Consider the following 26,501-nt stretch of genomic DNA (forward strand, 5'->3'; position numbering starts at 1 on the left):
GTTTAAATGGTTAAACGCTCCGCATGCTGGAATGCTTACGCTATTTTTAAGCAGTGGAACAATGGTATTGGAGATTATTTTAAACAGCCCAACAGGCATAATGGGCTGCATTTTATTTTTAGAAAAGCGGTTGCTTTCATCCATTTTGATCGATCATTGATAAAGTATGATTTCTTTTTTCGTGAATAATCATATTTTGAGATTAAATAATTTTATCAGGTGACAATTTGTATCTTATATTTACATCTATAACGTAAATAATTTGTTCTTAATTTCTAGGACAAAGTCGAACTATAGTATTTCTATTAATTCAATAAATTGTTTCATCTCTTTTTTTTCAAAACTAAAATTAACTTTATCAAATCATAGCAGACATCAAATATATACCCAAAATCGATCTAATACACCTGGTTTGGTATGTTTAGAAAATGAGCCTGTCTTTTTAGATAAGCTCCGATTGCAATTACAATTCTGCTAATTAGTTTTCCTGCTACTAAGGTGCAGAGCCCATAGAAGTTCTTGAAACGATCACAAAACCAAACTGTTTCTGGAAATGATTTTGAAACCAAATCGGTCTTGGGACTGATCCTACATTTGAAACTGTACCTGGATTTGTTCCGGATCAGGTACCTGTTACGTGAACCTTTTCAAAACTTGAAATAGATACAGTTACTGTTACGAAAAAGTATCTGATTCCGCAGGATGACGGTATAAGTGCATCGTAAGATTTAAAGAAGGAATTTCAACTCTCTTTTTAGTAGTGAACTAAAACTGGGCTTTTTCTTAAAAACTATTTTTGTTCTTGTTTCCACTTACACGATTGCATCTTTAATCGATCAATGCTCAATGGTTTGTGACACATTAATGTCGTTTGGTTAACATTACTGATTGAGACTTGTACAACTTGTTTTTGAAAGCCTGATTTCAGTTTGTGGTACTCACATGAATATACAAGAATTTGTGTTTGGGAAGACGGTCCAAATGGGAATTAAATTGTCGTCAAATTTTCTTATCCTATCTCTATCTTTATGATCAAATATTTTAGAAAAATATGTTTCTTAACTATTATAACACCAAGTTTTGGAGATATTATATCAAATGAGCATTAATGTTGGAATGCAATTGTCTTCGCTTCAAACTTAGAATTGTAATTGATACTTAAATTTGTAAATAATGTGTAACTTCACTGTACATTGATCAATAAAATAAAAACAGTTCATCCTCATTGTACCCACTCTCTCAAACCATTAAGTCTCAAACCCCCATAATTTAACCATTTCGCAGACCTCTGTAACGCTGTTTATGTCCGCTGCAAATTCAATTAAAAATACACACACACATATAAGATCCTCCATCCAGGCGCCGGGAGGAACGTCCTATAATTAAACCTCCATTGCGTTGCAGATCCTTCCAAAGGTACATACAATTTCAATCACACACTTTCCCTCCGTGCTTGTGCTGACATTGTGCTGTGCCCAGTTCGGCACCACGCGCACGATTTCTTGCAACATTGTACGTTTGCGCCTCAATCAATACGAGCGCATGAGCAGTCATTCTCGTCACTGTCGCTTTCTTGGCCTGCTGCGGCCTCAGCCTGCATGCTACGCCTTCCCGATGATGAGTGATGGCTTTATAATAGGAAACGAAGTAAGGTGAGTGCGAGATGTGACGGTCCGTGTGCACACCACACACACACATCCTTCTGCTCGTTAACAGCCGACAGTAGCCGGCCGTTTGGCGTTGAGTGTCAAGATGAAATGGACAGTTGACATTCATTACTACCCTGATTATTATTATCCTCCCCGATGCATCGTGGCGCGAAACGGCAGCATTGATACATAATTTATGATAGACCCTCCCACTGGGTAAGTGCCCGGCGACGAACGCCTAAGCCACGGATCTCTCCACCGAGACTCCGCTTCTTCCAGTGTGCTGGTGAAGTTTCGCCAATCGTAAATGGGAAAGAAATTTTTTGATTTACAACCGAGCGGATTGAGGTGCATATCTCCGGGGTGACAAAGAGAGAACAGCACTTCGTCTCATGACTCGATTGCTTCCTTCGCTCAGCTTAGAAAGAAAATGAAAAACTGCCGTCAGATCCGTTCGATCCAGTGCCAGTGGGTCCAGCATAGGCAAAAATGACGTCACCTTCCGTAGGGGAAGAAAAACAAAGCAACTGCTAAGGTCAGCATCTCTCAACCTACACACGATCCAAGCGCGCGTGTTTTCCCATCTCCCGTGCACACTTACATCACAGAAACGAAGCGGAGGTCACTGCGAGATCCGGTTCCTTTCGCTGACATGCGGGTCCGCAAGGGTTAATCAACGTAGCGGATCCTTTGGCCTCGCCGAGAGCCTCGAAATAATAAAAAATAATAACAACCCGAACCCTGCCGCTTTTCCTCACCCACCAATCTATGCCGCTGGCTCGGAGATAATCGCCTTTTTACAATTCCAGTACATGCAAGAGGAATGGAGCGGATAAGGAAGGGAGATACATTATCGTGCCCATAAACGGTGAGTGTGTTTTGATCAGCAGAATGTCGGGAAGGGAGTGGCGCAGTGTTTGTGTGTGTGTGTCGGTAGACGAGCCGGATGCGACCCGAGAAGGTGGAGCGGGCTTTTCGGCAGACCAGGGGCGCCATTCAATGGCTCTCACACGGAGGTCGGTAATTCCTGACCGACCCGCGAATGGCCAAATTTCTTCTCCTTTCTCTGTTGTTCGCACTTCGCACACTGGTTCGGTGGTTAAAATTGAGCAATAAAACCCTCGCACCGACAAGGTCACTTTATTCGCCTCACAAGGTTGTAATCAAACCCATTCCTTCATCATCCGGGAGCTCGGTGCTAGAGTGTTTCTTACTATCAGTCTTGCTCCATTTCCTTGATTTTACCTGATTTTGCATGATGAACCTTGCTGAGAGACAGCTGCCATAAAATGGGCAAGTCAGATTGCTGCCGTCGCACGAAGAGCCGCACATTCTGGAATCGAAATTGGTGGAAGTTTGATTTTTGGCGTCCTTCTTGCGTCCGAGATTCTCCATCCGGTAGCGGGTAAGCAAAATGATTTAAAATAATTGGGCCAATGAGGTTGGGTTGCAAAACACGGTTTGCATATTTCGTTTTGCTGCATACACACGGCTCGGACAACAAGTGGACAGTGGTAGACACCGAGTGATCAATTAACGAACAAACGACCAGGGGAAACTTGGGGTGGCGTTTTTTCGATGAATTTTTAATCGATGACATTGTTTAATGTGAGTTCGCTTTTAAAAACAAAACGAGAATAACTAATTATGCTTATTACCAGCAATGGGCTGCAAACGATCGATCGATGCAGTTTAAGCATTTTTCCACTTCTGGAATCAATTTATTGCTAAATTTCAGGGTAACGAGTCCTGCTGGCAGCCTGTTATTGTATGCTTCTTGTACATAATTGGTTGCCTGTTGAGGTTGTAGAAAGGTAGCAGTTGCCGTTTCGTTTATGCCCCATAAATTGTGGTAAATTAATAATGAACATTATCCATTTTGATTGACTTACATAAAGAATGCAGAAGAAATTGTCTTTATTAAATTATTCCTCATCAATTACTTAAGGTGAAAATTATCGAAAAATAACCAAAACTTTTCCTTAACAGCCTTCTATTATTTTTAATTCAAAGTTCTGCTTTTGAATCTGCTCTTTGAAACGCTCGTCGTCTCTGGATGCTATAAAGCGTAGTTGCTATAATGCTACGACAAAGCATACTTTTAGGCGTTTAATGGGATAGAGTAAAAATTGCCGGTTTGTTGTAAAACAACCAATTATTTGTATTATTTGATGAATCAATTTGAATGGTAATGTTAATGTGATTATGTTTAAAAAAAAGTTTATAATTCTTGAAGGAGTTTTTAATTTTTCGGCCTTTACATAACTTCGGATATAAAACATTATTTTCTTCTCTGAAAACAGTAAAAGAAAATCCAATCACACCGTGCGCTACTGTCAGGTTACATTGCTGCGTTTATTATTCTTTCTACGTTTCTGACGAGGTTTTCATTTGAGAGAAGCAAAAAAAACTGATTTTTCAATAGCTATCTAAAAACAAAACGAAACAAAAAAAAAAACACTATTGCCATCAAGTCCATCTAAAAGTAAAGCTACAGCCACGTGCACGGCGTCACGTTGTGTGCGCAGCGTGCAGCAGGAAACGTTCCTATTCCTTGCCCGCTGAAAGGTCTACTGTAGCGCTGCTTCCTTATATCGTTCCTTTAAATTGTTGTTTTTGCTAACATTAAGCATTCTTTTTTGATGTTTTAAGCAATTCCGCGTTTGCTTCCTCGTTCTCTCCCGCGCAAATGTACACGCGCAACATTTACAAAATATTCTTACACACAAACAAAACGGCTTTACCCTACACACACACATACACACGTGTACCAGCGTTATTGGAAGTATCGGGAGGTACATATAAAATAAAACAAACCAACGGCTCGAATGCTATCGTGCACACTTGGGTTTTTTTGTTGGGGCTCGTGACTTTACGTTCACGTGGTAACATTGGCTTTGCATAAAACATCGCTACCGTGCTCGCATGCTGCACGCGGATGTGGCTTGGCGGAGCTTTGGGCCACAAAACATGATCTTATGAGTTCAGAGAGGGCGAGTGAAAACAAAAACTTATTGTTTTGTTTCTGTGTTTCACTCAATGCTCTCTACCCTTCCTTGGACGGGGAGCCGAAAAGTTTTGCTGTGCCTACATTTTTCATCTCTTTTTTTCTATGATTCCTTGTGGGGCGCTTTTCACATCGCGATTTTTCAAGCTTTTTTTGTTGTTTTTTTTCTACATAAAACTGCCAGCAGAATAAAAATAATATTTACAGTATCCGTATCATTAAACGGGCTGGAGAGCGTGGAGCGTGAAGGGTCGTTTTTGTTTAACGCAACGCGGCGGGATTACATATACATTTCTACCATCTTCTTCTATTTCATTCTTCATTTCTACCATCTTCTACTACAGCGACGTGCGTACCTATATTCTGCTGCTACCATTCCTCGTTCTCGTCCTGGTGTCTGGGAGGGGGTTCGTTTACATTTAATGGACCGTGTACCGTGCTAATTGTACAGTTTCACAGAAACGTGTAATTAGCGCATACGATAGTACACACAGTTGTCCACTGCAATCGTCGTTTGGTGTTAATAAGTGTTCAGTGGTGTCGATTTTTTTGTATACAATTTGTATCGTCTTTTCGTCCTCCGCTGGTCTTCGTCTGGTTTCGTCGGCTTAACGCGTCGCTACATCGCTTGTTCTAGTGCCTCACTGCTACATCTATAAACTAGCCATCTCTTGGGAAGCTTTCATGCCACCTTTGCTGAGGCTTCAGGTTTTCGGTTGCTTCCTTTCAGGCCAGTTGAATCATTGCTTTTTTACATATCACATTTTCACTGCGTGCGCGTGTGGTAGTGTGTTGGATTCATGCTTTTTTTTTGCTGTTACTAGGTTTGTTAGTGTTTCTTTTTTCTTTTATGGTACGCTGAAGTAAGCTCTCTTATCTTTTCCCCTTAACTCTCGTGCGAACCAGTACTACTTTAGTGCAGTTTGAAATTGTCACACGTTGCATCGTGCCGCATGCGAATGTGTCTTGAAGACTGTAAGGCAGTACAATAAATATTTAACGTTTTCATAAATTAAATCCCACCGGCGGCTGATTGTTTGCACAAAGCTCCGACACAACTGGCGATGAACTTTACCCCGGGGTACGGTTTTCTAGTGGTGGCCTGTCGTACGGTGGAATAGGTTTTGCAGGACTATTCTTGTATCACTCCTTTCCCACCCCTTAAAAACAGTCCTTGCTGCTGCGGCTGCTCCACGATTTTTGTGAAATGAACGGTTTGTCGTGTGACTTAGAAGCAGCAGAAACCCATTTTACGTTTGCTTCGTTTGCTTCGGCGTTTGCAGGGGGTAACGGGAGGGGAGTGGGGAGTGGGGCCAGTCTGGATCCCGGCGCACGGGACACGGCTTAGGTGGAAATTTGTGTAATGTGCGATATCCAGTCGACCGTGTTGGCCACCCGATGGTAGATACCGGGCTGGCCTCTGGTGGCACATGAGTAGCCTGCGGACACGATACCTGTTGAGGTGTGAAATTCGAATCAGTTTCAGCAGCTCCGGTGCTGGCAGTGCTTGCCCACTTACCGATCAAATACCATCGGCCAGTCTTCTCGTGCATCAACGGTCCACCGGAGTCGCCCTGGCAGGAGTCCTTGCCACCGCCCCGGTATCCAGCGCACAGCATCTCCGGATAGATGACCACGTTGATGCCGTTCGAGCGATGCCATCGTTCGCACACCCTATGGAGGGATGGAAAACGAGTGAAGAATTATGGAGCGTAAAAGAGAGAAGAGTTTTAGTATGATGAGATAGGCGAGGTGGAGAATGAGCAGGATTTCTTTTAAGAAGAATCGATGCATGACACACCATCTGCACTAATTGATGGTAGATGGGAAGTTATTGGGTAAATTTAACCTTTTTAATTTGATCGAAATTTATTTCAATTTAATTTTAATCGTTTTTCTGTTGTAGGAAAATCCGATTAGAAATAGTTGCTCTTCCGTAAATTGGGTCTAATTGAAATTAAACGCCTTAAAGTATGCAACTTTAAAGCTTTTTATACCATGTCACGTTTTGATTTCTAGGAAAACAATTTTGAGGATATCAGTTATTTGAAAATATTATAAGAAATCACCAAAGTTCGATAAATAGTAACAAAAAGTAAACAGTAAGTTTGATAAGAAAGAATAGCATAATTTTCATAATATTTTTTTTACATAAGAGGAACGGTCCAAAAAGGCCGTATTTTTTCATAATTTATGTTAATTCATAATTCATGAAAATAATTTATTTTATTCTTGTATTTCATTTAATGCTGTTGTAGTTTAAAATATGCATTTTGTTAATTTTAGTTAATAATTCAATTTAATCAAATTATTATTACTTTGGCTTCAGCATTGATTTGGAAAACAAAATATGATCTATTTATTCGATTTAATTAAGAAATACTTTAAAAAGTAAGTATGACGTAAACGAACCAGCATCAAATCGCAAACGCAAGTATAAAAAATCTAGTAGAACTAAAAATTGCTCAAAAATCTCTATGGCAAACACAACTCGTTACATTTTCCAGCAGCCAATACCCAATTTCCCCCACACAGGATAAATTCTATCTCCACGCCAAGGCGTACTTGCTTCCTTTAAGACAACAAAATAAATCGCCCCGCGAGCTTTCGAAACAATATTGCCCCTCACACGGCCTCTGCGAGATGCCAACACTTTTCCTTCAAAGTAAACCAGCCCCTGCCAGCCCCGCTGGCCCGCTTGCCCTAGCTACACTTACCGATTATCTAGCACCGGGACGTCGACCGCCTGCAGCGTTTTGGGTCTCAGCCGCGAACCAGGATTGAGCGCTCCCCAGCCGGCCGCCCAGCCGAACTTTCCGAGGAAATCTTCATTCTTCTCCGGCAAACAGATGGGGGCTGACGCACCGGGAAATAGGGCAACAGCGGCAGGAAGCGGGCAACAATCAGGAACAACGGGCGCGCGTCCCCACAACGGCGTCGGGAAATTTGGACGATTTTCCCCACGGCACGCACACGCGATGGCAGTGTGGTGTTTTTGTTTGAAGAGAAGAAGTTTTGTTTTCGTAAGGGATTGGTTTGGTTTGGTTTTCCGATTGTCGGGTTCGGGGATAGAGGACACCGCGCGAGCATCGGGTTGATGTTTTTGATTTTGTTTTTTTTTTCAGTACCGAAAAATAGGAAAAACAGAAGAGGTTGGAAGAAAAAAAAAAGGAAAAAAGGGATGTAAAAAATGTACAAAATGAGGAGAAAATAGCACAGCAGAGAAACAGCAGATTGAGAAACTTTTTTCATCGCGAAGGTTTTCTCCGCTCGTAAGGAAAAACAAGGATTTAAAGATTAGAAGTTATGATACCGAAAGGTTCTTCAGAGAAAAAGCAAAGCAGCAGTACATAATAACATAATAAGGCAAAGGATTTAGTTTTTTCTTTCTGAGGGACGGTTTCACTTCTTTTTGCTTCATCCCCAGATTAATCCTTTCTTCTGCGGAATGGTCTTCCGATGGTCATTTTTCCTTTCACCTACTTACGTTTACGACAGAACCCTTTTGCAGACGGCTAGCTAAAGCGAGATGGAAACAAAATGCAATCCCACCCATAACTCCCGCTAGCTCCAAGCAGCAGAAGAAGCAGAGGGAAAACAAAAAGAAGTGAAACTGACCCCCTGCTGAGAGGTCTTACCGATATGGGGCATAAAGTGCACCGTCCGCTCCAGCGTCAGCACGGCCACATCGAACCGATCGGCCTGCGGTGTGAATTTGAAGTACGGATGCACGTTGATCGTCCGCACGCCGAAGGTGTAGGCGGGCAGCGGCTCGACCGCCGAGTTGATCACGTAGTCGCCGAGGGTCACGTGCACCTGCCGTGGGGTCGCGCGCGCAACGCAGTGGCCCGCGGTCACCACGTGCCGGCGCGAAATCAGCGAACCCCCGCATCTGGAAAGCATAGACCTGTGTGTTACAGCGTGTCGGAAGAAAGGTGCACCAGAACCCATAGCCGTGGTGAGGGTAGAGTGGGAGGGAAGGGAAACAGGAAAATCGAGACGTCAGGGAGGAAAATGAGTTCACGATCGGTCACGCAACCCGGTGCACGATAGCGTAAAAAGGAAGAGAGAAAAACGACAATTTCGTAGCAGACCGATCGTGAAGGGAAAGGAAACAGATCATTGCAACATTGCAGTGCAGTGTGCGGATTCGATCGGGACAAAGAAACCATACCGATGCAGAGAGGGGCACAAAATTGGACACAAATGAAGTAAGTAAAGGGGAAGGAAGATTGTGAAATTCCAAAACATGAAAGATACAAAAACAAAGGACAGCACCGTGCCCAGCGGTGGACAAACCCAGCCCAAACAGTAACGTAGATAGGGAAGAGAAGAAGAGAGTAAGAGAAGGTGTGGGGATGGGAAAACAAAAAATCGAACAAAACACGCGTTAGAGGATTAGTTAATGATTAGTAACAACAGCAACAACAACAACAAACTGATTAAAGATGATAACAACACAACAACAAGAAACACAACCACTACAGGAGGCGAATGGGCGAAACGGTTGGAGCTGCTAAGAAGTGATGGCAAACCATTACGCCGGTGACGAAGACGACGACGATGATGAGTCCCGATACTGGTGAGAGTTAATTAGTGGTTATGTTAATGAAATTTTCCCCTTCAATTGGCTGCTTACTGCACTGGCAGGCGGAATGAGCGCTCGGAGCGCCTATTTTGAGCCATTGTTGCGCACAGCACAGGGCACTTGTTTGGCACAGGTGTTCTATCGATGGATGGAGTCGTGTGGCAGCGTCTTTGGACGATGAAGTGTTTTTCGATTCGATTAAACCCTCACGTCCTCCACTGGTGAGGGTGAAAGTCGTCCTTTGTGTCGTAGTGGTGCCTTCATCTTTGCTACGCCTTGCGTCGTTGTAATATGAGTAAGAGTATCCACGTGATAGTATTAAAACAGTGAACGAACTACGTTAATGGGTCATTATTACTAGCTAAGATAACATTATTGCCGACACACCAGATGTAATGAAATAACAGTAGTTCTACCTCATACGATTTTCTAGGCTTTGTGCTGGTAATATTGTTTAAGATTTAAAGAAGCCTCGTAAATTGCGTATGCTCTTGTTTAATATCTCAGAAGTCATGAAAACTAGTGATTGTACCAATCATTTGGTGAATATTCTCTGTGTTGCGTGTAAGATTTGGCTTTATAGATTACGAAGGCTGCGTCATTTTTTCAACAAAATTTTCAACCGCCATCCAGACAGCAAAGAGTCGCATGCAGGTACTCTGCCGATCACTGACTTAAACTGTAGGTCCTTTAAGTATTTCAGCCAAGATCCCGCTCTTTGTTATGTGAGAAAACTATGCTCTTCTATCCTTGAATAAAGGCTCTTGTACGTAGAAGCCGGTCTCGTAGTACAGTCGTCAACTCGTACGACTTAACAACATGCCCGTCATGGGTTAGATCCCCAAATAGACCGTGCGGTCATACGTAGGATTGACTATCCTGCTATGGGGGGAAATCAATTAGTCACTGAAAGCCAAAGCCCACAAGTGGTACAGGCAGGCCTTGACCGACAACGGTTGTTGAGCCAAAGAAGAGAGTACGTAGATAAATGAACGGATTGCATCTAACTTGTATGTCAACCTCAACCACTTCAATGGGACTTATTTCCTTAACATAAACTTGTCATGAGTTTCCTATGGAATTAAACTTGCCCTATCATGGTAACATTTATTTTTACATCCAAGAATAAAATGAACATTACATTGGAAAAGCTTGCCAATGCTTATGGGTACCATTGGAATTAATTGTCTTTTTTCTCAAATATTTTTGTGGACATCTAAATTTTACGTGTTTTTGGACAATTTTTAGTCTTTCTTTAACTGAACCTGAAAGTTTTGTAAGTATTGCTTTTGAAATTGGGTAGTAGCTGTGTGAAAATAACTACATTTTATTATATTAGAGCAGTGTTCTCCTACCTATGGTCTGCGGACCACTTGCCGTGATATGATTTGATTCACGAATAAAATATTTATTTGTTTTTTTTTTTTTTTAAAGAAAAGCTTAATACGATACATAGCGAGCAATTAAATTAAATTAATCATCAGATCAAATTAATTCAATTAGATTAGATTTTCAACAGACACGTCTAGAATAAGATTTCAACATATTTTTGATGAATAGCTTTGAACTTATTCTATAAAAGGTATGCTTTCATGAGATGTGGCCCGCGGGGAATGTATTCATAAGCAAAGCCAGGGGTCCAGTGATCCTAAAAAGGTTGGAGAGCACTGTATTAGAGCATACTGAGCATATTAATAAATCTTCTTGTTTGGCTCAACAACCGATGCCGGTCAAGGCCTGCCAACCCACTTGTGGGGTTGGCTTTCAGTGACTTATTTTTTTTTTATTATTTCCCCCCATAGCAGGATAGTCAGTCCTACGTATGGCGGCACGGTCTATTTGGGGCTTGAACCCATGACGGGCATGTTGTTAAGTCGTTCAAGTTGACGACTGTACCATGAGACCGGCTATATACTTTATTACTTTATTATTAATAAATAAAGTAAATAAATAAAGTTATTCAATGCCAAAAGCAATGCTTAGTCCACAGGCACAGGCACAAAATTAATTTCAAAATGGTGTAAACATTTTTAAGAGTGCTCTTCGCTACCTCACATACTTCATTTCTTCTTTAATGTTTAACTTAAACATCCTCAACAACATCATCTCATCACTGATAGGTTTCACTGCCAAACCATTTGCTTCGAAACCGAATTATTAATTTCATATATCAACAGCATCATTTGTTTGCTTGCTGTGATGATCTCAGCCCTATCTCAGCTATCTGTTCACCCCTTTGTAAACCGACTCGCTAATCAAACACCATTGTCCGTGGGTGAAAACCTCCTCGTCCTCTCACACATCAGGCGCGCAGTTTTGCCGCACGATATGAGAAAATATTTTAGTTGCTCGTACGATTTGATGCAGTCGAAACTGTTTGCTTAATTGAAGTAATTTCCAACCAAATCGACTCACCCTCACACCCACTAAACCAGCATCCGTGTTTGTGTGTGTATTTGTATTGAGTAAGACGGAAGCATTTTCACCGCTTTCTCAAAACCGAACCAATCCCTACGGCATCAACCGAAACCTTACAGCCGCACCGCGTGAGTGTGTGCAAACAAACCATGCGCCATCATGACCGGGGATGGGGCAGGTTATCCAAATGCAAATGAAGTCGCTTGTTAGGCACGAGACAACCGTTTTGCAGTAAATCCGTAAGTGTCAGCTGACTGGCTGCTGCTCCCAGTGATGCTGTGTCCCACATACTTGCGTACGTGTCCTACCCGGGAGCTATTCCGATCGCCACCCACTTCCTTGCTTCCGGTCCGGCCCGCGGCCATCCCTCGTTCGCTTCCTCCTGTTCGCACAGATTTGGCCGTCTTTTTATTCGGCAACCTTCGGGCGTGGGCGCGCTCCTCCAGTGTGGCGCTCTTGTGTGGTGTAGTAAACGCACTCGAAACTTTCGATTTCCGAGAGTGGTTCACTTTCTTCTGCCGCAGCATCCGGGCAGTGGGGCTCTTGTGCGGGTGGCGTTTTTGGAAGTGTTGCGGGGAGGGAGTGGTGAGATTTCACCCACGGGGAAGGGGAAGGATGGTGACGGGATGAGGCAGCTACAACACCGACCCGAAATCGGTGTCAGAGGCCATTTTACACGGTTTTCGCTCGCATGTGGGTCATGTAAAAGTCCTCCGCTTGATCTCCGCGGTGACAGAGCGCACTCGCCGGGAAGCGAAAGTCGACCATTCTGGAGGCTGTGTGTGTGTGTGTATTTATGTGTCTGTCTACGAGGGGAGAGATCTGAGAGGCCTGCAAAAGGCCGTAGTAACTGCATGTTTTGCATTTTCCCGAATTGGAGCAGAAGTGCATTACCATAAATTTAAACCGGCTTGGTGAAAACACAGCACACATAAACGCATTACACAGACAAAAACACACACACATTTAGCATGGTTAAACACAAACATGGAAGGCAGGGATTTGGGGACGTTGGGGACAGAATCTGGAAATTGGATAAAAGAGGGGAAGATCATGGTGGGACAACGTTACCTTGAGGAACCTATCCGGATGTACGCCTGCCAGGGGAAGGAGCCGAATCCAGCATCATCACCACCGACGATCCGCCGCTGGGCCGTCTGCTTTGCCAACGATATTCCGCAACCTGTATTTGCCGGGTGTTAGGGAAATGAGGAAGAAAAAGGTAACAAAAGAGGGGAGAGACCGTTAGTAAAAAGATCTTTTTCATTTTAAAGGATACAGTTATGGAAATTCCAATCAAACTCAAAGCCTGCGTGAGAAGAGTGTGTGCGTGAGAGGATCTAGCCAGAACAAACAAAAACCAACAAATGGAAACAAACATAATAGCAGCGAATCAAGAGAGAGCAGAAGAAAAATGAGTTTGAGTGAGCCACAAGGAACCGATAAGAACGGAAAACACACAGAGTGAGCGTCTGCTAAACTGACAGTGATGTCTTGGGTGGTGTTGTACGTCAACTGAGGGTGATTGGCGTGTTATGGTGAGTGTTTGTTAGTGAAATGAGGATTGATGATGTGCGCTAATAGAGAAATAAAAACCGTGAGAGATAGTATACTGTACATACAGAAGAATTTACAATTATTTACAATGGTAAAAGAGAGGGATGCACAATGCGGAATGTTTACAGATTTGCAGAATTCAAAACATACGTTCATGAATACTGAAAAAGTTGGGCTATAAACCCTTTTTCTAGATTCTCTTTTTTTTAAATCAAATTACACAAAAGAATAAAAAAGACGACACGCGATCAACTTTAAAGCTAATTGAAGATTTTTTGTTTTTATTCCTTTCATACAGGTTGCACAATGTAGGAACAATGCGCATACCAGTTTTTTCATCTTTTATTCCATTAATAAAAAGGATATTAATAGTCTAAGAGGACTTCAGGAATGGCTTTAGTACATTCCGGATCATTGTTAAATAACTAAAATTAACGACATTGAGTGTGGATATATTTCGAAACCCATACGATTGACTCAAAGAACTGGAGCATACAAAATTTAATTGCTTGTCCCTAATTCTTTCTGACTTCTCAATGATCAAATGTTATAAAAATTAGTCTTATTTAGATCATTATATATATTGAAATGTCAATTAATCTTTACTACTCCTTTTCAGATACTCGATGGTGCAACTGACCCAAAACTCTAATAGATCACAACTCTCCTACCATTTACTCTTCGCAATCACCCCAAAACTAGCTTCAATGCGTGAAAGTAATTTGAAAATACTACTATGATCGCTACAACCATCAACCGCTGTCCAAACTACGTTTAAACCTGGCGCGACAATTACCTAACATGCAGGTATAGTTCCTGCGAGGGAAACACTGGATGGAAAAACTTGCCAAGAAGAGAAAATAATTTACTTGTTAGATAACCCCTTGCGCCCGATGCCTAAATCGCTATCATCTCACACACTTAGCGATGTCAAATCGGTTTCATTATTGGTTTAGCCGAGGCAACGCCCGGTTCAGATTGAGGCAACATGCGAGTGTGCGTTCACGTAATATCGCCCCTTACAAACGGGCACTTGGGAGCGGTGCTTTTTGGTGGTGAAATTGAAAATGGAAACGAACAGATTGCTTGCCCAAGCCTCCACTCCGCTCCAAGGTTTCAGAAGAGCTAATGAGTCAATGTTTCGATTTACTGCTGCTGATGCTCGTGCAATGTCCTTAATAGGGGAGTGATTTGGGTGACTACAATTAGGGACGACTTACTTAACAAATTGCAGGCTTAGTATTAGGAACTTTCATTCATGGCTACTAAATGTAAGCATATGTAACGAATTTGTGTGTGAAATGACAGTTTTCCTATACTCAATCACATCAACCATGCATGCAACCCAACCAACTCCACTACGTCCACAGCCCCTCGTATAAAATGTGTGTTTTGTGTTGTATCAGTCCACAGAGCCCGAGCCTTTTGGTCAATCGATATTATCGGGATCGATGGATTGTTAAACTTTCCCGGGACTATCCGTACATGTTACCGGGTGACCATGGGTGAATCGTGTAAACTCGTGCGCGAAGCCACCAACTCTACGAACCGGGAGCACCTTCATCGGGGATTATGTTGGACAGGGAACCAAAAAAAAACCCCAGCGGGAACTAGCATCTAACGAACGTTTTAAACTTAACGCACACACACACACAGGCACAAACACACGCACGCAGCCATTCGAGGAGGATTGTTCGGGGAAGAGGGTGGTTCACACTCACTGGGATCGTTCTGCACTGGACCGTACTCTAGCGCGGGCACGTTCGTCAAATCCACCGCCGTGCTCGCGTCGATACCGATGTTGGCCGATTTGGCCGTCCGATGGCAGCAGCCCTTCAGCATACCGCCGCACGTACCCTGCAGCAAACCGCCCGACATCCAGCAGAGCAGGAAGAACTCGCACGTGCCGCCCTCGTGCTGGCACTGTAGCTCGGTTCTCACACCGCGATTGTTACCACCGTCACCACCGACTAGGATGTTGATAGTCCGGGAGTTAGTAATGCGCTGGTAGTTTGAGTGTTTCTAAAATGCTGTTTTGATTCGCGTTGTTGTCCAATGAGTGTCGTTTTGAGTGATTTCCATTTGTTTTTGGAAACTAACAGCACCGAGCTAATTTGATTTTATTAACTATTCTTCTCCTGTTTATGATTTTCCTAATTTAGACTCTCATAAGCATCCACTTTATTGCTTTACTCAACCTATTTTTTCTACAAAAATGTTTAACAATATTTCTTCTCAAATTCTTTTTTTCTGTAACAATTCTGTTGTAGCTAGTAAAGACACATGTTTAATTGTGTGCTTTATTTCATTGTGGGAGCTCTTTCTCCATTTTAAAACAGTTTTGAAACAATTTAACTATGGTATTCTTGAACAAATCATGTTATATAAATGATAGAATGGTTTCAGATATTTTTATTCTTCTAAAATACATGCTAACCTAAACACAGCAAAATCTATTATATCTTTTGTTGTTGAAATTAGTTTTCCTTGCATGTTTTGCTTCATCATTACTACTTGTGACAACTTTGGTAACACTAGAAACTATTAAAAGGAAGTAACTTTCTGTGCAATAAAAAAGGCTGAAGAAAAGTTAATAAAAACGATGCCCTCGGTGCTGCAGTTGTTCCAATTCTGCTCTTTCTGCGTGTCCACCTGTGTCAATCGTTCGTTGAATGTATAATCTTTACTAATCAGTAGTCAAAACAGTCGCACCATTTGCTCGAACTACACTCCACGCTACAGCCTCTCGAGTTTGGCTGTGTTTAGACGATGACGTAGCCATAGATGCATAATCATCTGGGCATCAGCAAAAACCGGGCCCTCCTATGTCCGTTACACTTCCCTTTCGAAATAAGCAAACAAAAACTCGCACAAACATAGACCAACGCCATCGTAACCAAGGCGAGCTTCCTTTCCATTTCAGTGCGGTTCAGTTGAATGTCCGGCCGGTTCGATTATACGGAACATTGCACACACAAGCACACAAACACACACACCGTACGTTCGTGCGTGCGTGCCTGATGATGCCCGTTTGGCGAGGAAAATCAGCGTGGATCTGTTTTCTGTCTGTGTCTGTGTGTATGTGTCTATGTCTGTACGTGTCTGTAAGGAAGCTCGATGGCCGATGGGCTTCGTATTACATAAACACCGCTTTGCTTTTTCACCAGCCATCATCATCATATCTCCATCATCATCATTATCGTCACCAGCTTCTTTGCCGTCTTTGCCACTGTGACGCGTCCTTCTGCTTGTGTGCGAGGACGCTCGTGCGCCCGTCTCGCGTTACCTTCTCCGCGGTGTGGTAGGGTCAGAGCGATCGCTCGACTTTCCACGGCGCCGCTTACCCCGCTTCCTTTCACGAGTCACTCTCACTTTCATTTGCTCTGTTGCGGCTGTGCTACTCTTTTCCCGTCCTTCCGCACCGCACGGAAGGCGAGTGTTTTGTTGGCCGTCGTCACCACGATTCACCCTGTTTTCCGCCAAGGTGGGTCACCCGATGAGGGACCGGTTTTTCCTAGCAAACGGAACGACGACCGCTTGGGTCGAGGGGGGGTGGGGCGGGTTCCATTGGCTTCGGACGTGCACGCACGACGGGGGGATGTTTTCGAGAGATGAAAAACAAAACGGTGGGGAGAAGTTGGGGCACGAAAGGGACAGATTGGGTTGCCATTGATGTGTATGAAAATATTGGGAAAATATTGCTATTTGTTCATTAAAACTATTTCTAATATTTCTTTTGGTTGAATTTGTACGTGTACGTGAATTTGGTCCTTAACACTGTCTTCGAATAAGCTTAACATGAATGTAGATCCTTTCCTAAAACCAAACCAACATTGCAAGCATTCACTCCTGCATGACATAATTCAAGAAAGACTTTTTTGTTTAATGATGCTGCTTCGCTTCCTCCTGATTGATTGTAATCTCCGCGCAAATGCAATAAAATCATTAACGAACGGCAATTTCAGCTCCGACCTTATCATAAACCGGTAGCTTCCTGCTAACTACATTTCTCCCGCAAGCAGCGGTACGTTTTTCCGCGATGCAATTTTGCAAAGTATAGGTTTTTATCACTTTTGCTCGATCGACTCGCGCAGGCGCTTAATCGCGGGTTGTTCGCTTAAAGAGCGAAAGTTTAATTAAGTTTTGCAACGATCGAGTGGCCGCTCGGCTGCAAGAAGAAAACAGGCAAAGATAACATTGCTCTGTTGTTTTTTTTTTCTTTTCTTAAAAAACTGCAACATTTCTCTTCCCCATTCCTGTGCGCACGTGGCTGGAGGGAAAGGGGGAGAGACGGTAGACAAAACTATTCTCCATCGCCGATAACGACCCATTTCCTTTCCATGCGCGGTAAACTGTGCCGCACGGACATTAAGTGCCGCTGGGCCGAGTGGGCCTTCACGTTGCCCAACAGTTTCGCGGGTAAACATTTCCCTTCGGGGAACGCTAGGCGCCCCTCAAGTGAACGGCGTGTGTGTGTGTTTATTTATTTACGCTATCATAGAGCGTTTCCTCGCACAACTCTTCCGCGGCTCTAAATCGTGACAAATGGCCACCGGAGACTGGCAAATATTATGCAATCGGTGGGTTTTTGCACATACACAAAAAAAAATCTAAACACGGAAAGAGAGCGGAAAACTCGCGGCCAAGCAACACGGGATTGCACGTTTTCGTTTGTGCGATGCGTCGAGGAGGGCTGTTTGCTTGGCCTGAAATGGTGCCGAAGTTCCGGAAACGAATCGCTAATTTTGTACCATGCATTTGCAAGATGAAAGGGGTTTTCGATGGACGGCCGGTTCGTGAGATGATGCGACGCGTGCTTTCGCGTCGTGAGTGAAGATTGAAGACTTTTTGAACAGTTTCGATGTGTGTTTGGAGTATGGGTTGGGGAAAATTGCATGTTTTTAAATGACTGTCCATTCTATTGGTGGTGGTCTGATTTTAGTGTAGCTAAATACTATAAATATTGCTGGTATGTCATTTCGACAAGGAAATGAATAAAATGTATGAGAGTTTATGTAAATATTAGATTTTTTTAAATTAAAAACTGCATATTATGATGACTAACAACATCAGCAATTGATAACACTAAAAAAAAAATCATGTTGAAGATATATCGACTAGAACATTAGTAGAAGTTTAATATCTGTTGTTCAAGTACCAGGAAAATGTTATCAGAGCTTCATGATAGCCATTAGTTTGCAAAGATCAATGTTGTTCAATAGCCTTCGAGTATTACTACAGTTTTCCCTGTATGAAAAATGCATTGCACGATGCTAGTTTTTGTCCATATTAAGCATTAAATATATTTTGTTTAGATTCCAAACAGATAAGAATGCTTCTAAACCTCTCCGTCTTCTTCTTCTTTGGCACAACAACCACTGTCGGTCAAGGCTTGCCTGTACCACTATAAGTGGACTTGATTTCCAATGACTTATTAATTTCACATAGCAGGATAGTCAGTCCCTGCGTACGTTTGAACGAAAAAGAGTAAATTGTTGAACATGATTCCTAGCGTAAACAAAGCTAAAGAGTCACGTGCTATGTAACTATAATTTCTACAACCCACATAACAATCCGTATAATCCATAAACGATTACAATAAAATTGAAATCATCAGTTCTTTTCTGCGAATAGCATACATTATTTGTCTCTATAGGTCTTAAATAAAGTAATCTACAGGACAAAATGTCATCGTCAATTGAAGAACATTCATGAAGAAGAACTCAAACAAAATTGAACCTATTTCGCTTATAATGCTCAAAAATAAATGGTAGCTACCAACAAAATTTAAAATAGCTTTCAATATTCAAACTAATAAGTGAGTTTGTTTGGTTAATGCTGTTGAATATGGATGATTATAAATTATTCTTTAAATATTTATCAAAAGAAGTTCCTACGCATAGATTTAAAGAGAAACATATTCCGAGAAAAAATAATCTTGTGATATTTTTTTCTGCAAATGTAATACAGTGGAGTACCGTTTATCCGTGCTGTTCAGAAATGATAGTTCAATACAAATATGACATTGACTGCGGAGGAGGATATTTGAAAGGAAAAAAAATGGTTTGCAGAGCACATTTTTACAACAAAAAAAAAAGCTACAATTTATGGCATATTTCAAATATTTTCCACGGAAAAACATGAAATTAATTTAAACTGACTAGGATAAAAGAAAAAAAAAGGCTAGGATAAAAGAAATTTTAAAAAAAATAAGGAATTTGTGATAAAATATGTACTTTGACGTGTTATACGAGTATCCGGATGAGGTCGAGTCCCAATGAGCCCGGATAAACGGAGCTCCACTGTACTGCAGATAACATCACTTGGTTGATTAATTAATGCTTTCTCAATTGATTGTTCTATGCAGATTATTTTACGGTCTTGTTAACAAGTTACGTTATAAGATAATAAGTATCTTTTAGTTCTCCAGTTTGTTCATACTATTAATGATTTAAACAAGCATATATGTACAAAGCACAACTAATTCAAATTTTTTCTTCCAATATAAAACTATTGCACTCAATACGAATCGGTTGAATTACACCTTGAAGTGTAAAGTACTGTTTTGCAAAGAACTAATGGATAAAGTGATTTGCACCACACATCAATTCGATCACAATTCAAGCCAATTTGTAGCACATGAAATAACATTTCACTAGACTAGATATTTCCCACGATTCGCCCTCTAGCGCCCTAGCTGTATCCAACCACTAACGGCCCTGTATGGGACAACAGCGCTACCCATTGGTTGCACATTTCACTAGCGATCGATCGGCTCCGGCAAGTTATTCTCGGTGCAATTTAAGATTTATTAAATTTCTCACATTTCTTCATACCGGCACCGGGGCTGGGCAATCGCCCCAACTTGGCCCCATTCATTTGGTCGCTGTGAAATTGAATTAGTTCATTTTCCACGCACCACGGTGGAAGCCCCGCGTCGGCCAGTGTGGGTGCAGTGCTTCGAGGAAAGCATAAATTGTTACCGAAAAGCCCCAAGAGAGAAAGTGACCCAACTCTAGCCTTCAGCACGGGTGCCAAAAGTGTAGTGCGAGAGACAAAAGAAAAAGAATCCAACGCGTACACATCAGAATAGCTGTGAACATTGTGATGACGTGACGTGCGTTGTCCAGCGGAGCGGATTCGGGGCACCGAAAGAATTTGCCAGCAAAGAAAGAAGATGGCAGTGGCCACGGCGAAAGCATTACGCAACGAAGAGCGCAAGCGAAAGAAGGGGTGGGGGGGGGGGGGTGGCCGATAAAAGCTTTACGATTTATTGTTGCGCGTCGTTCATTATGTTTTTATGTAGCACTTTGTTCCAGTTTGCGCCGGCTTGGGGCTTACGATGGCCGGCGGGCACGATGGTTTTTTTTTTTTTGTTGCGATGGAGCAACCGATTATCCCCCTACCCGCCCACCCACTTTCATACTGACCGGATTCTGTTTTTGGTGGTTTGTTACGCGAAGATTGTGCGCTTTTTTGCTTCTCTTTTCTGCGCGAAACGATGCGAAGGTATATTTGGATAATTTAATAAGCGACTCGTTTTCGATTCACCAAGCTTATCACGCCCCTGGATCTATCCACCCGGGGATGATTGCATGATTGCGACCGGGCCAGGGAGAAGCGACGAGAGGAGAAAATTTCACCGGAAAAATCAATAAGCCCTCCCCGCTTCCCCTTCTTCTCCCGTCCAACCCACCATCGCGACCGGTAGCGCCAAACAGCGGGAAGGAAAGAAAACAAGATAAGACACAGAAGGCGCAAAACCTGCTTGCCCCAACATCGGAAGCAGCCAATTTACGCGCGAGTGAGGAATCGACCAATCGAGGCCGGCCCCGATGGTGCGATAATACACATCCGGCGCGAACACATGTCGCTGCGGAGAGCCGGACAGGCCCCCCGTTACCAGCCTCCTCCGGCCCGCTTTGATAACAGGGCCGATGACATAATCAGTCACGATTTCGAGCTGAGTAAAAGCGACGGCCACAACAGCCGGGTTGTGCCCCCCCCCCCCTCCGGAACCAGTTTCCGCGGCAGTGGTTGGCTTTTGTGTGTGCGTGTGTGTGTGTGCTTCCTCCGCGCTCCGAGCATCGCGTCATCGACGACAAAATAGCAACAACTTTCACTCCATATTTTATCCGTCCCAAAGCGAGCGAAATGGGCGCTCGAGCGTCGTGACGGTGGAAGCGAAATGGGTGGCTCTCGGTGGTGTGCACCTCGGCATTTTTGTGCACCGCACACCGGCACGAAACCAAGGAGACCGACAGAGTGCATCCATGACGTTGAATGTCACGAGAATAGTACTCGAGGGTTCCTGCATGCCAAGCGTTGTTTCAGCAAAGGCGCGCTTTGTTTCCGTTACGGAGGAGATAATCGAGATGGACGTTTGTTTGCCTCTGGGTAACGATACGAACGCTGTCAGTTGGGTGCAATTTGGGGAATGGAATGAAAGGGAATCCATTTGGCCTTTAGCGTCTGGCAGAAGTTTCCTCGGCAATGATGGTGTGTCGTAACACTTGCAGTGGGGAAATGGGATTTATTTTAATGCGTTTTGCATGGCTGCAGTTTGAAGTTGAAATTGCTTGGAGTTGATTGCTTGACGACGCTAAAGGTATTTTAACAAAAAATATTGTAACAAAGCATGAAATTTTCTGGGAGTTTTGAGGTTAATCTTGAAAACTTATTCCTCCATTTAGTTTAAGTCGAGAAACGACAACGCTACATACATTTTCAACCGAATCTGTTTGCAAACAAGTAAACCAATAGCTGAACTATGACTGCTCTTAGCCTTTAAATTCTTCAGATTTCAAAGTTAAATCATTGAAGTAATCAATAACCTAAAAAAGAGTAATTATGATTTTCTTCATCATTTCTTTAATTTATTCTTTGCAAAGTACTATTATTGTACCTCAAAAGTCTTCATCGATCGAAATAAAAAAATCACCCAATTTTTTATCGCAATTCTGGTGTTTATGTCCTTTCCAATCTTTACTGTGTTGTGCTTCACAAATAGCACACATGCTTCACCTCAACAAGACTATGCAAATTTCATCCCATACCCGGGCAGCACAACGGCCCCTTGCATGTTGGACGGTGGAAATTGGAAACAAATCGTTCCTTTGTTACCGGATAACACATCCATAACAACGCCCGGACAAACATTTCCCCCATTAGTTGGCAAATGAAAGAGAAAAAAAAAGTACCCGGCTTAAAGTGTAAGACACTAAACAATCGAATCGTTTCTTTGTGTTTGTTTTGGGGCTTTTGTTGGCGTTGAGCGGTACTGTGCGCTGCTCCTGCTCCTGCTGCCGCTGTTGTTTTGCCTGCTCGCATCCGTCGCTGGCCCCGCTCTGTTCATCCATCCGGCCGAAACGAATGCGGAGAAAGTATTTTAAGTGTAGCAATATAACGCCTTTCGCGCTGTGTTTAAGCAATCTGGTCTACCACCCACCCCACGCCTCGGTACCATTCATTCCCCTCGTCCCAGCGCAAGCACGGCCGGTCCGTCTGGACCTGTGTGTCTAGTGCGCCACGGGTTGTGTAAGAAATCATCGACGGAAAATGCCTGCTGCTGCTGCTGCTGCTGCTACGGTCCCAAAACTCGTTCACGTGCATGGAGCAATAGACAAAAGTTCACGCCATTTGCGATCGCTCACCCGAGGAAAAGCCCCCCTCCTCCCACCGTGCCGCGAGGCTGGGACGATGTGCTTGCTGCTGTTTCATAGTACTGCAGCACCATTTTACGAGGTGGAAAGATTAAGCTACAAAGATTAATTTTACTGCAAAGTCCCAGATCAGACCTGAAACGGGATGGCGGTTGGTGTGGGTGCCAAAATGAGAAAACTTCAGGTTTTCGTTGAAAACTGAGGTACAAAGACGCGATTTTCCATGCCTACCATGCAAGGAGTGAAGGTGATTTTGATGAACATAGGAGCTATATTTACAAAAGCTAGGCTACCAGTTGACCTGTTTCATTTCGCCCGCTTTACTTCGGAAGGGACTTAAGAGGATTAATGGTAACGTTTCGCGTTCTGGCTTTAAGGCAGCTTTGATATGATTTCACGTACAATGTGCAAGATCGATGCTAAGATCGTTCATGATCAACGTTGTTTCTCTATACACTTTACAGTGCCGAAATGTGGCGTAAAACATCGAAGTGATCGAAAGAAAAAGGAACAAAGAGTTGCGCCCTAGCCTTATTACTAGTGTTGAAATGAGGTTGAAGTTGAAGCATGAATTGATGAGATAACAGACGAATGGTTTTATCAGGAAGGAATGAATGATGATCAAGCAAATGGAATAGTTTTAGCTCATCAAATGTATATCCTGGATAAGGAGCATGATTCACGGGATTTGATTAGACGAGATGTGATGGCCCACAGAAAAGTCCCATATGTACATCTTTGCCTGGAGATCTGTATTGAAGTGTGAACTGAATGAATGAGTATGAGTGAAGATGGAATGAAAATGACACCATAAATCTTTCGTCTACACCATTTCGCGCGCATGTTTCGTAGTGTAGGAAACAGCGATTGAAACTGGACGTGAAAGATCAACAAAAGCCTGAAACTCCCTCCAAAAACACCTCATGTAAAAGGGGGTGAAATGACAACAACAACAACAACAACAACAAAAACACCAAAAGCCAAGAGAGGACCGGAAAAGAGCACACGCAAAATGAAAGTCAAAGTAGCGAGGGAAAGAGAGAGAGAAAGGGAGAGAAAGGAACGGAACCGCCAACAGCGGGCACAGGGTGTTCACTTACCACGATCTTTGCTGGTCGTCGCCGGCTCATCGTTGATGTCGTCCTGGTTGAACTCGTTCCGCACGTCCTGGATGGCGGCCAGCTCGTTCAGCCCAAAGTTTTGATCACTGCGAGCGCAAGGTACGGGTTAGCTCGAGATGACACCGAAGCGCAGAGGAAGCAGAAGAAAAAAAAGAAACACTCACCGAAAGACAACATTGTCCACGCCGAACCCGGACGGCCCGGATGCAAGGTCCTGCGCCTGCGGAAAGACGACACGCGGCGACCGGGTCTTCCACAGCGGCTGGTAGATCTTCTGGTTCGGCTCGGTGTACAGCTTGGCGGGGAAGTACGCCGGCCGGTTCGGCTGGTACGGGCTGTCCGTGTAGTAGGTGGGATCGAACGCGCGGAAGTTCTTCTGGCCGTCCCCGCCAAACTCACCGAACGGTCGCTGCACGGCCGTCACCGGTCCGGCCACGTCGCCAAACTTGGTCACGTCGTCGCGGAACGGTTGCTTCACGTTCACGCTGCCCGGGAACTCGATCAGTCGGCTCGGACGGGGCAGCGATTCGGCCGGGCGCAGATCGATCGGCGGCCGGTTAAAGTCCCGGAAGTACCGATTCGCGTACAGACTGCGCGAGAACTCTTCCGTGCCGCGGCCGTCGTGTCCCGCTTCGCCATCCACCGGTCCGTAGTCGTCCGCCGTGCTCACGGGATGCTGGAAGAGTCCCAAGTTGTCACCGAGCGTTAAACTTTCCTCGCTGTAGCCTTGCGGGGTGAATCCGTTCGCTGCCTTCAGCGGTCCTGGGAACTGGATGCCCGACCGGCGCGCTCCAATGACGGGTGTGTCCGATCGTGCATACTCATCGCCGCCCTGGGCGTGCTCTTGCTCGTGGGCCTGCTTGGAGCTGGAGGTGTCCGGAACTTCCGGTTCGTCGTTTTCAGTCTCCTTCGGCGGACGACTCGGACCCACCGGTTTCAGGTTCGCTGGCAGCACGGGTTGCGCCTCCTCGCGGTAGAAGTAGCTGATCGGGATGATCTTGTACCGATGCTGGCGCTGGCTGCGGGACACATTCTGATAGATCGGTTCCTGTTCCGGCGACGGCAGTACCGATGCACCTGGCTGCTGCTCCAGCGGTAGCCCAGCGTCCACGCCCGCCTCATCCGATCGGCGCATCTGGAACGCCTTCGACCGGCGGCGCTGAAGCCCATCCGAGCTCGGTGTTTGCTGCTGGTCCGCTATCCGGAACGCACCGAACGTGCTCTGCAGATGGCGACTGTTGGGCGTCCGGCTGTCGATGTAGCGGATGTTGTCGACGCGCGAGAACAGCTGGTGCGGTACGAGCAGGTTCCGCGCCGGGATGTTCCGGCCCGTGCTCCACGGGCTGATCTGTTCGATGCGCAGCCCCAGCTCGGGATTGGTGAACGAGCGTACCTGGGCGTTGAGCTTGTTGCCCTTACTGGTCGGTGATTCGATCGCGTGGGCTAGCAGTATACCGGCAACGATCGTTAGAAGTCTCCATTTGGTCGGTCCTAACATTTTACCTCATTCGTGAACAACACAAACCCACACACTCACACTCACTTAAGCACACGCACGATCACACACAACCCGCCAAAGGATACACACAAACAGGCGCTCACAGAACAACAACCGAGGGCAGGGGTCTTGCTGTCTTGCACGGTTCGGATCGTTCGTTTCTTCTGGCGGGCTGGTTTACTGTCGTGCGCTGCACTTATTTCTTGATCTCCATTTAGTTAAAGGCTTTGGGTTGAAGAAAGCGAAAAGAAAGGTTATAAAGCAGAAGGTTTCACGCAACAAAATGTAGAAGTAAAAATGGATTCAATTACAACAAAATTGTTCAGTTCAATCGAATGTCTTCCATCACAGTTCATTTGGCACAATTATCGGTAAACCCTTACGCACACCTTTACACTGTATCGGTCCCGTCAACAACACGCACGGACGCAAGCACGCACGCACGGGTTCCTTGCCACCTTTTCGGAGGGTGGATGCACTGATCCAACGGTTTTCCGCACAAGGCACACGGTTTTCACTTTCGATTTTTCCACCCCTACAGTGAGTGTTCGCTTCCCTTCCCGGTGCGTTGCACTAGCTGTACTAACAGACAGTGGTGGTAGTGAGCTGTTGGTAAGTTCGTTCACTACACAGACACACACACACACACACACACACACACACACAAACAGACACAGATTTTATGAAATAATTCCGAGTTTTGCGTCCCTTTTAATATTTTTGCGCCCCTTCGCATCGGTCGTTCGCTTTACTTTGTCCCGCAATTCGCTCGGATTTACACATAATAATGCACAAAAACACACACACACACACACATAGACTTGCATTAAACACAGACACACAGAGCAGCAGCAGCGGTACGATTGAGCGGGTGCGAACACAGCGGGCGTACTACACGGGCGTATACACCTGCGCACCTGGAAGCTTAAATTCAAACCACTTTCTTTTTCATGCCACGGTTTTGATTGTTGCTAGCAAGCCAGCCAGCCAGCAAACCGCTT

At 44.2% G+C, this 26,501-nt stretch overlaps 1 protein-coding gene across 3 annotated transcripts in view; it reads right to left on the reverse strand.

The window, feature by feature from the left end:
* Positions 1-3,990: 3,990 nt before the first annotated feature.
* LOC121597684 overlaps positions 3,991-26,501 on the reverse strand; it is a 28,683-nt gene continuing 6,172 nt past the window's right edge. The window contains exons 2-9 of one of the 3 annotated variants that reach the window (XM_041923657.1): positions 24,167-25,725; positions 23,982-24,088; positions 14,941-15,189; positions 12,734-12,845; positions 8,295-8,548; positions 7,374-7,512; positions 6,176-6,330; positions 3,991-6,110 (exon numbers count right to left, since the gene is read on the reverse strand). In XM_041923657.1, coding sequence (XP_041779591.1) covers positions 6,001-6,110; positions 6,176-6,330; positions 7,374-7,512; positions 8,295-8,548; positions 12,734-12,845; positions 14,941-15,189; positions 23,982-24,088; positions 24,167-25,500 — 2,460 coding nt within the window. In that variant the 5' untranslated portion in view covers positions 25,501-25,725 and the 3' untranslated portion in view covers positions 3,991-6,000. Of the gene's footprint in view, positions 6,111-6,175; positions 6,331-7,373; positions 7,513-8,294; positions 8,564-12,733; positions 12,846-14,940; positions 15,190-23,981; positions 24,089-24,166; positions 25,726-26,501 lie in introns of all 3 variants that reach the window. The other 2 variants (XM_041923656.1, XM_041923658.1) reach the window with 2 other exon arrangements.

This window comes from Anopheles merus, chromosome 3R (assembly GCF_017562075.2).
Source record: "Anopheles merus strain MAF chromosome 3R, AmerM5.1, whole genome shotgun sequence".
In the NCBI taxonomy this organism is placed as follows: Eukaryota; Metazoa; Arthropoda; class Insecta; order Diptera; family Culicidae; genus Anopheles; species Anopheles merus.